Source organism: Priapulus caudatus, unplaced genomic scaffold, assembly GCF_000485595.1.
Source record: "Priapulus caudatus unplaced genomic scaffold, Priapulus_caudatus-5.0.1 Scaffold26, whole genome shotgun sequence".
NCBI classification, from domain to species: domain Eukaryota; kingdom Metazoa; phylum Priapulida; class Priapulimorpha; order Priapulimorphida; family Priapulidae; genus Priapulus; species Priapulus caudatus.
Window position 1 is genome coordinate 922,131 of NW_014577087.1, and position 11,183 is coordinate 933,313.

The following is an 11,183-nucleotide window of genomic DNA, read 5'->3' on the forward strand; positions in this document are numbered from 1 at the left end:
GAACAGTCTCGAATTTTAGCGGGTCTAATTTACTAGCAAACATATGCACACGCCATCGCGCAGGCCTAATAGCGATGTTTGAAGCGCTGTCCGCAGTGGAGACGTGCGCCAAATTCGAGGCCCGGCGCACGTCTCCACAGCGGTCAGCGGATGGTCTGTAGTTTTAGAAGATAACAATGAAGACTTTGTTGTAAAGAAGAACCAGGGTTTCTTATACATAAGAGGCAAGGTACGTAAGAGGAGCAGATTTTTTATCCATCCGGTAGGGCCATTAACACCTGCCTGATGAGATGACTCTGTACCTGCTCCGTGTCACCGTAGAGTGGGAAGATGCCGTAACTCACGTCTCCAGTCATGTTAATGGCAATGACAAAACCGGTGATCTTGCCTTCAGCATCTGTTGCTACAAACATCAGCTTCTTATAGGCCCGTATGTAGGGTCGCAGATCCGCAGTCGGTCGTGCCCAGCGATGGTCCTGTCGTAGTCGAGTACAGCTTGCAGCATCTCCTCGCTGTATGGCTTCACTGTGATATTAGCATCATCTTCTAGCTTCAGGGATGCTGCGAGCTTGGCGTGATTCACTGCGTAGTGTCTCGTTGTAATCACGAAAGACTCTGTAGTGAAACCGTTCTTCTCATAAAGCTTTAATTTTAATTACGCAGTGCATGGCGGAGTTAAGTCCCAGGTTACGGTGGCCGGCGTGCTCAACCGCCCGTTTGAGTAACATACTTCCTATTCCTCTCCGTCTCATGTCGCTATACGTACCATGAAGTGACCCATGAAAGCTTCGTCACCGACAACAGCAGAATTCAGAAAACCTGCAATGAAATACGTTAGCACTTCAATTACCAACGTTGACATTTCTTTCTGTTAATTATACATTTATATATAGCGGCTGGCATTTGGCTCTTAATTGCTATATATAGCTTGCATCTGCGCAAACTCTACTGCTACTACGTGGTTTATGTCGAGAACAGATAATAAACGTATGGTAACGAACCTAATGGTTCTCCGCTAGGAAGCACTAGTACTGCCGTGAAAGCTCCGCCGCCTTCGCCGTATTTCATTATGATTTTAAGCGTTTCAACTTCGAAGTCTTCCGCGAAATCGCCTGCTTACCATTTCATCACATAAGGCAGATCTGACTCGGTAGCAGCTCTGACCGTACACCCGTCCGCCATGATGTCTAATGCCCAGTAGAGTGAAACCAGTGCTGCCCATGGAATGCACGCAGGTGTCTAGATATTTGTCTCCATGTATGTGTATCTATATTGCATCCAGCTGAGTGCAATCTCAGTAGCACCCCTATTCTAGTTTTGCATCGCGTCTGTAAACAATACCCTCAGCACGTTTTTTCCACACCCTATAGTCCCCGCTCTCATCATACCTGACTACCCATTGTAACATATGTAATATCAAGGGTACATAATAGGAGATCTCCTATTATGTACTCTTGGTAATATCCCGTACAGACTGCAACTTTGACTCTACGTTAAACTAGTTCGGCTCGGACTATTTTTTTGCGGTGACAGTGTGTACACGGGCACTACCCTGGGGGACATATAGACCCTATCAGCGTTAGCATCCCCGAATCGAGGTGGGCCAGGTTCATAGATAACATATATACACATATGCATATATGCATCGTATATATATGGGCCTGTTGTCTCGCGCTAAACGGTGCATGTGTGTATTTAATCCGGGGCCAGGCTCGAACTAAATTTCGATATTGTTAATATAACAAATAAGAAATTGTGTGTTTGTGTGTGTGTGTGTGTGTGTGTGTGTGTGTGTGTGTGTTTGGGAAAGGGGGTGTACGTGTGTGCGTATGTATGTGTGCAACATCCTATTGGCGACTTCTATATAGTCTCTCTCTCCCCCTCTCCCTCTCTTTCGCTCGATCTCTGCCTGCCTCTCCCCCTTTTTAGTCTAGTTCTCTATATTATATTACTGTCATTACCCAGTTACCGTATCGGAAGCAATGCGAGGGAAACTCCATTTCACGTTTAATTGACTTTTATTACACACATCTGTTTTATTTAATAGAATCTTTACAGATACTATACTACGACAACAAACAAGCAAATGTCAAAGTACACAGTGTCCTCGACTTATAATTAACGGTTAACATTTACGACATTTATCTATATAATAATTTTGGCATCGTAACAATCCGTTTGAGTAAGATCACGAGTTGCTCCTTCGTGGTGCAGTAGATTGTAAAATACCATTAACAAGTTAATTAACCAATATAATTAATTAGCTATTATATGAAGGTGGATTATCATTCGGTGATATATGTCAGCAGGAAAGTCTATTTGTGCTAGATTCCGAAGGCAACATAATTAAGAAGAGACACGACTTTTTCCCTTGGTAGTTTCACTTCGCGCTTCGTGTAGAGTCGCTTTAGATGCATGACAGACCTAGCTCCTAGATTTTCCACCAATCTTACCGCAGGTGTGTTGTCATCAGGCGTATAGAAACAGATCTCTGATCCATTCGGCAGGGCCATTAACACCTGCCTCATCAGATGACTCTGTACCTGCTCCGTGTCACCGTAGAGTGGGAAGATGCCGTAACTCACGCTTCCCACCATGTTGATGGCAACGACATAACCTGTTACCTTGTCTTTAGCATCTGTTGCAACAAACACCAGCTTCTTATAAGCCTGTAAACAGGGACGCAGGTAGTCCCCGCGGTCGTGCCCAGCTATGTTCCTGTCGTAGTCGAGTACAGCTTGCAGCATCTCCTCGCTGTATGGCTTTACTATGATATTGGCTTCATCTTCCAGCTTCAGGGATGCTGCGATCTTGGCGTGATCGACGGTGTAATAACGGTCGGTAATAGTGAACGACTCCGTCGTAAAACCGTTCTTTTTATGCCGCTCCACAACTTGCATGACAGAGTTAAGTCCCAAATTACAGTGGGCGGCGTGCTCACGTATGCGTTTGACCAACATACGACCTATTCCTGATCCTCTCATGTCACTACGTACTACGAAATGACCCATGAAAGCATCGTCACCGACTACAGCGCAATTTAGAAAACCTGCAATGAGAGACCATATAATTATAAAGATGAGTAGATTGATGAGTAAAGTTTTGTACTTGTGTTTTATGTTCATCTATTTTTTTAATATGTATAAAGCTTGCAGAACGTATATATACAAACCTACTGGTTCCCCGCTGGGTAACACTGCCGTGAAGGCACCACCGCCTTTTCCGTACTTCATAGTGATAGTGTGCATATTGGGCTCGATGTCTTGTGGAAATTCAGCCTCCCACCATTTCAGCACATGTGGCAGATCCGATGCAATGGCATCTCTAACAGTACACCTTTTCGACGAAAAGTAAACAGGCCGGGCGAAAGACAGTAGGTACAGGAACTGGTCACGTCGGTGACGCCCCATTCATGTCCATCAACGAAGAAGGCGGGGCTTATTCTGATTACGGAGATGCGAAAATTCAACAGAAGGACGTAGCGCAGTGCGCTAAAGAGCGTGTTATTTTCGTTTTTGTGCCAAACTCTATCATAGGAAACCGTTCTAGCCTAGCAGAATGCCCTAGTTCCTGAGATCGGCGATTTGGTGCTCTAATGGTATTATACCTAGAAATTATAATAGCGAGGTGCGGCGTAGACTGTGATTGGAAGACACAAAGTGTCAATCCTCGGCGCGCCTCGGCATCATGGCTGCATCACGTCAAGTGCGCCCTCCCGCCACCGCGTTGACAGACTTTGACAGTAATAAAGATATAGCTGTGTAACTTTAATGACTTATATGCGTCGATCGCGAGCGTGGTGGTGGTGGTGGGGGAGAGGGAGAGGGAGGGCCGGTTGATGGGGGCTCTAATAGCAAAAGCAGTTCAGTCCTTTGTTAACAGTCAACAAATCCATGTTTAATCCTCCTCTTGAGGGTTAAAAGGTTATCAGACACTTACTCTTCGCACGTCAGCGGAAAGTAGATTTCACGGTCCTTTCAATAAAGTGATAAAAATGGTAGGTTAGCGCTGAAACAAAAAAGTTTTCTACTCGGTCCGTTAGACCATGTCCTCAGAAAATGTCTGATATCTGACCTTTCCCCCACTGCCCTTTGACCTGTCCAATTTCTCGCTGGTGATGGCCGGGTTTCCTCCCCATCACACTATACATCGAATATTAAGAGCGTAGGTCGAGCCGTTGAGATTTGTGCCGCCATTCCGTATTTCCTTTTATACCTTAAGTTAAGGGAGAAATATTCCCCCTCCATTGACACATCTTGACCTTTGACCCTTGACCCCCAAATTCGACATCCCGTGTCCTTTTCGCGACCCCCCCCCCGACGTCCCGAATATCAAGATCGTACGTCGCGCGGTTAAGATTTATGCCGTAACTGTTGACGCACGGACAGACGGACGGACGGACATTCATGCGATTCTACAAGCTGCATCTGACTTCGTCAGCTGAGCTAAAAACTCGATAATTTTGTTGTTTGTGCACAGCGGCGTACGTACGGTGTACTTGTGTGTTGCAGAGAAGAATTTGAACGTCATTTACAGGAAATTATCAGTAATAATAATATGTGAATGAGAATAAATAAGTTAATACTTGGACTTTGGTAGTAATTACATTTCGTGATTAATTACCATCATTTTATCATTGACACGTTCCAAGTGTCTGTGATTACAATGTGAGCGAATGCATGCTTGCTGCGAGGTATGTGCAGACGATATATACACGTTAGTGAACACGTACCGACTGGTTCTCCGCTAGTTGTCACTGCCGTGAAAGCTCCGCCGCCTTCCCCGTATTTCAGAATGTCCTTGTGCATTTTGAGCTCGTAGTCACCCGAAAAATCTTCTGCCCACCATTTCAGCACGTACGTCAGATCTGACTCGATAGCATCTCTGATCGTGCACCCGTCCGCCATGATGCCCTACTACCCAATGTAGCCTATGACTCCGCGTTCACAAATGATTACAACAGGAGCATATGAACTATGTTACATAATGTGAAACATTTTGTGTACATAAACCTAGGTAATGTGCTCCTTATCAGACAGCGATAGAGTAGCGGACAGTCTATGTAGCGAATAGCTCTAGCCCGTTCTGTTCAGTCACGTATATAGGTACTGTCAGGACTAATATAACTTAGCAGCCAAGCAAGCAGGCAGCGGGACCACCTGTCCTAACTTTTGCTTGCTCTTGCGGCCAATAGCGTGTCCTACTCATCTCGCCCTCTATACACCTCTCACTGATCAACAGCTGCTTTAGTCCTTACGTGCCGCACCGTTAGGTCCTACGCGTGTCGCTGCGTCCTACGAGGGTTCGTTGCTCTACGGGCACGCAGGCACACGCTAAGTTTTTTTCTTTAATTGTTTGTTAATTTAATTTTTAATTAAAAATTTTATAAATTTAATTTGTGATTATTTTTTTTTAATTTAATTTTTTATTGCATTTTTTTTTTTTATTATCCACGACCAACGACCGTAGGACCAACGTGCTCTACGGTGCACGATACAAAATAATACGCTGCATGCACATTAAACTTAACATATTAATAAATGAAATACTAACAATAATAAATATACTGGTCAAAAACTATACACAAGTGGTATTTACACAGCAGCTGGCTGCTTGTGTAGCTGTACGACAGTACTTCTAAAACTGGTGTATGGTTCACCCAAGGTGACATGAAATTATTTGAAGTACGTGAATGAAACTAGACCAAAACATAAAGAGAATTTTGTCAGTGGGTGAATCGAACATTTGTGATAAGCGTCTCAGGGTGCAATGACACTGAAATAGTTAAGAATTATTTTCTTCCTCTTCCTGCCACTCCTGTCTGGTGCAGTATGCAATGTCATATGAGAAAAGGCGACAGGTACATAATAAAATTTAAGAAAGAAAAAATTTAAGAAAGAAAAAGTTTAAACAAACTGACCAAGTTGAAGAAATTTAAAGTTGTAAAAAAAAGTTTTATATAAAAAAAAAGAAAGGAAAAAATGATGATTTTTAAAAAATTGGGCATGTTACCGTCGTACCCCTGGGCGTTACTAATAGGACCGGTCGAGGGACAACTGACCACGTTGAGACGCAAGCGACCGGGGTAGGGGTGGAGACAACCGACCGCGCTAGGACTTAGGATCGGCGTCGCCGTGTAGAGGCGCTGTTCGGCGCCGGCTCACAAACCTGGAGCCCCGAAGGCTGGGGGGTGGTGGGTTGTCTCGCTATCATATCTGGCTTACTTATCAGTGCCCCGTGTTGCAGCCAAGAGAGACATGAGTACAAGATTGGCGTAGCACAGTCGCCGTTTGGCTAGGTTTGCATCGGAGCGCTGCGAGCTCGGATGAGACAACCGCGCAAAAGACTCCGCGGGAATTTGGCGCACGCGACCGCGGGCGATGTTGACGGTATGAACCGGCTCGTCCGCCAGTGGGAGACGTAGCGCCAAATGCGCAGCGCCGGCGCCACGCTCAAACAGCGGTCAGCAGGATTATGGTCCTGTAGTTTTTAGAGGGGATAACAATGCAAGACTTTGTTGTAAAGAAGCAACCAGGCGTTTCTTATACATAAGAGGGAAGCGTACGTAGAGGAGCAGATTTTATATCATCCGGGTTAGGGCCATTAGACACCTGCCTCATGAGAGTGACTCTGTAACCTGCTTCCGGGGGGTCCCCGGGGTTTGACAGTGCCGGAAGATGCAGTTAACTTCACGCTCTCCTGATCACTGTTAATGGCTGCAAGTGACAAGAACCTGGGTGAAGCTTGCGCTGTCAGCATCTGTTGCTTACAAGAACATCAGGCGTCTTATGAGGCGCCTATAGTTAGCGGTCGGCAAGATCCGCAGTCGGGTCGGTGCGCAGCGATGGTTCCGGTCGGTAGGTCGCAGTACAGCTTGCCGAGCAGCTCGTCGCGTGTGGGGGGTATGGCGTTCACTGTGCATGAGTTGAGCGATCGATCTTCGCTAGCTTCAGGAATGGGCTGGCGTGAAGGCGCGGTGGGTCGGGGTGAGGCACGTTGGGGTGAGTGTTCTCGTGTGGTAGAGTCAGGGGCGAAGAGACGTGCTGTAGTCAGAGACCTGTGTGCTTCTCATAAAGCTTGGTAATTTTAGGGATTACGCAGCTGGCATGGCGGCAGTTAGGGATGTTCCAGGTGTACGTGCCGCCGCGCGTACGTGCTCAACCCCGTCTGGAGTAACGATACTTCCTATTCGCTCGTGCCCTCTGATGTCGGCGCTAGGGGGGGCGTACTATGAAGTGAGGCCTATGGTAAGCTTGGACGTCACCGACAACAGCAGAATTGTAGAGAACCTGCAATGAAATACGTGTTAGCACTGTCAGATTACCAACGCTGTGACATTTCGTTTCTGGTTAGATTATACGTTACTATAGCGGGCCTTGCATTTGCTCCTTAATTGGCCCGGTATAGGTAATGAGCTGGCATCTTGCCGCAAAGCTCTACTGCTACTACATGGTTATGTCCGGGTTGGAGCAACGAGATAATAAGTATTAGTGTAACGGAAGCCTAATCGCGTTCTCCGCTAGGAAGCACTAGTACTGCCGTTGAAAGCTCCGAGAGCGCGTTCGCCCGTATTTCATCGATATTTTAAGCGTTTCAACTTCCCGAGTCTTCCGCCAAATCGCACTTGCGCTCACCATATTCGATCAACATAAGGCAGCATCTGACTCTTGGCTAGAGGCTCTGACCTACACCGGTCCGCCATGATTGTCTATGGCCCAGGTACGAGTGAGAACGCAGTGCTGCCGCGATGGAATGCACGCAGGTGTCTAGATTAGTTTGCTCTCCATGTATGGTATCTATATTGCCGCCCAGCCAGCTGAGCTGAAGCGTGCAGATCTCCAGTTAGCATCCCCTGATTCTAGCCTTTGCATTCGCGGTCTGGTGTAAGCAACACATACCCTCTCAGCACGTTTTTTCCACGACCTTATAATCCCCGCGCTCATCATACGCCTTGAATCACCCATATGTAACGATATGTAATAATCAAAGGACGTAGCTAATAGAAGATCGTGCCTATTATGTACGTCTTGGGCGTAATAGTCCGGCGGTAAGCAGACTGCAACTTTGACTCCTACGTTTTAAAACTAGTTCGGGGCTCGGACTTATTTTTTTGCGGGTGACCAGTTGTGTTACACGGCACTACCGCTGGGGACATATAGAGCCCTGATTCAGCTATAGCATTGCCCGGGAATCGAGTGGCGCCAGGTTCATAGATTAACATATATACACGATATGCATATATGCCATTCGCTACTATATATGCGGCCCTGCCTGTTGTCGCGCGCTAAACGCGGGGCGCGGGTGCACGGTGTTTGTATTTAATCGGGGCCAGGCTCGCGAACTAAACTTTCGATTATTGGTTAATATAACATAATAAGAAAATTGTGTGTTTGTGGTGGTGCTGTGTGTGCTGGGGTTATGTGCTGTGTGTGTGTGTGTGTGTGCTTGCGCAAAGGGGTGTACGTGTGTGCGGTATGTATGTGACTATGTGGTGGCAACATCCTATAGATGTTATGGCGACTTCTAGGATAGTCTCTCTCTGTCCCCCTCTCCCTCTGGCGGCGGCGTCTTGTTCGCGTCGATGCTGCTGCTGGGCCCGCGCGTCTCCCCCTTTTAGTCTAGTGGTCTGCGTATATGTATATTACTGCTCATAGCCAGTTTAGCCGTATGGCGGAGGAGCAATGCGAGGGGAAACTCCATTTCACGTTTAGATTGACTTTTATGACACACATCTGTTTCGTATTTGAATAGGAATCTTGTACGAGATACTTATACTGAGCGACAACAAACGAAGTAAGATGTCAAAGTTACAGCAGTGTCTTCGAGCTTATAAGTGAACGCACTGTGTAACAGTGTTACGACATTTAAGGTCATATATTAAGTAGATTTTGCATGGCGGCCTAACAATCCGTTGTGTGAGTAGATCGACGAGTGCTCCTTCCGTGGTGTGGCAGTAGATGTGCTATAAATACCGGATTAACAAGGTTGAATTTGACCAATATAATTAATTAGGGCATATTTGATATGAAGGCGCGTGGATGTATCATTCGGTGATGAGTATGTCAGCAGGAAGTCGTATTTGTGCTATTATTCCGCAAGCGCCCAACATAAATTAGAGAAGAGACACGACTTTTTTCCCTTGCGTAGTTCTCACTTTCTGGCGCTTACGTGGTGTTAGAGTTCGCTGTTAGATGCGGATTGGGACAGACGCTAGCTCCGTAGATTTTTCCACCCAATCTTACGCGCAGCGTGTGTATGTCATCAGCGCGGTTTTTATAGAAAACAGCATCTCTGGATCCAATTCGGCAGGGCGCATTCAACACGCTGCCTCATCAGATGACTCGTTGCTACGCTGCCCTGCCGCTGTCACGCGCTAGAGTGGCAAGAATGGCCGTAACGTCACGCTTCTCCCACCAGTGTTGAGGCCAATGACATAACTGTTACTTGTCTTTAGCAGGGTCTGTGTGTGAACAAACACCCGCTTCTTAATAAGCCGGTGGAGAACAGGGATCGCAGTGTAGCTCCCGCGGTGCGTGGCCCAGCGGTGGAGGTGGTTCGCGTGTGCGTGAGTCGGAGGGTACAGCTGGTGCTAGCATACTCCTCGCTGTATGGCGTTTACTTATCAGATATTGGCTTCATCTTGGCGGGCAGCTTCTAGGGGAGAGTCTGCGATCTTTGGGCGGGGTGATCCGCAGCGGAGTGGTGTAATAACGGGTCGGTGGTAATATGTGAGCGACTCCGTCTGATAAAAACCGTTCTTGGTTGATGCGCCTCCACAACGTTGCATGACAGAGTTGAGAGGTCGCGAGGATGGTACGGGGCGGCGCTGCTCACGTATGCGTTTGGGTACTCAGCAGCATACGATCCTATCGTGATCCTGCTCATTGTCCACTACGTACTACGTGAAATGAACCCAATGGGAAGGAGGCATCGCTCACGTACGTACGAGCGCAAGATGTAGAAAACTGCAATGAGATCACCATAGTAATAGTATAAAGCATGAGTAGCATTGGATGCAGTAAAGTTTGTGTACTTGTTTTTTAATGTTCATCTATTTTTTTTAATATGGTATAAGCTTGCAGAAACGGTAATATACAATAGGCTACCTGGTTCCCCGCGGCCCTGGGTAACCTGCCTGTGAAAGGCCACCACCGCCTTTCCGTACGTGGCAATAGGGAGTGGATATGTTTGCATATTGGGCTCGATGGTCGCTTGTTGGGCAAATTCAAGCCTGCACATTTCAGCACACATTGCTGGCAGATCCGATGCCAATGCATCTCTAAACTCAGTTACACCTTTTCGCCATGGATGCCCAACTACCGAATGTAGACTTTACATAATATTGATAAAAGATGTGTGTGTGTGTGTGTGTGTGTGTGTGTGTGTCGTGGTGTGGCGGGGGGGGGTGTGCCTGTTGAGTGTGTGTGCATGTGTCGATGTGTGTGTGTAGTGCTGATGTGTGTGTGTGTGTGTGTGTGGTGTGTGTGTGTGGTCTGTGTGTGCTCGGTGTGTGTGTGGTGTGGGTGTGTGTTGGGGTGTGTGTGTGCTTGTGCTGTGCTGTGTGTGTGTGTGTGTGTTTGTGTGTACAGCCCAATGATCTATAGCATGGTATGGGCGGCTTCTATATCTCTCTGGCTCTTTCTCGTCGTAGCTCTGGGGTGCCTCTCTCTCTCTTCTCGTCCCTCTCTCTTCTTTCTTTCTCGCTCTCGTGTCTCTCGTCCGATCGTCGGTCGCGCGTCTCGTCTGCTGCGTCGTCTCTCCTCTCTCTCTCGTCGCTCTCTCGCTATTCCGCTTCTCTGCTATGTATGTGAGGCTGTGATTCTCTGCGTAGTAGCTATATGCTGCACAGTGCAAGCAAATTCTTACTTGCTACGATGTGCATGCGATGAACATACACGTCACGACTATTTCTCAGTTAATCGTCATTGTCCGTGATAGTTCGGCCGCCTTCCCCGTATTTCACCATGATCTTGTGCGTTTTGAGCTTCGATTTCTTACGGAAATTCAGTTTATTACCCGTTCAACACGTACGTCAGATCTAACTCTTAACTGCCTTACCGTATACACGCAAGCCATGATGCACGACTATAAGCAATGTAACGTTTAACGTAGCCTTCGTATATAATTACAGCAAGTGCACGTGAACTAGTTTACATGGTATCAGAAGTAGATAATAAGGAATT

The 11,183-nt window shown here is 46.9% G+C and overlaps 2 protein-coding genes across 2 annotated transcripts in view; both read right to left on the reverse strand.

The window, feature by feature from the left end:
• LOC106814542 overlaps positions 1-5,041 on the reverse strand; it is a 7,304-nt gene extending 2,263 nt beyond the window's left edge. The window contains exon 1 of the mRNA XM_014818861.1: positions 4,733-5,041. Within this exon, the coding sequence (XP_014674347.1) occupies positions 4,733-4,907 (175 nt within the window). The 5' untranslated portion in view covers positions 4,908-5,041. The remainder of the gene's footprint in view (positions 1-4,732) is intronic.
• Positions 1-5,251, reverse strand: part of LOC106814523 — a 12,819-nt gene extending 7,568 nt beyond the window's left edge. Inside the window, exon 1 of the mRNA XM_014818849.1 lies at positions 5,205-5,251. The gene's annotated coding sequence lies outside the window, so the exon portion shown is untranslated. The remainder of the gene's footprint in view (positions 1-5,204) is intronic.
• Between the last annotated feature and the right edge of the window lie 5,932 nt (positions 5,252-11,183).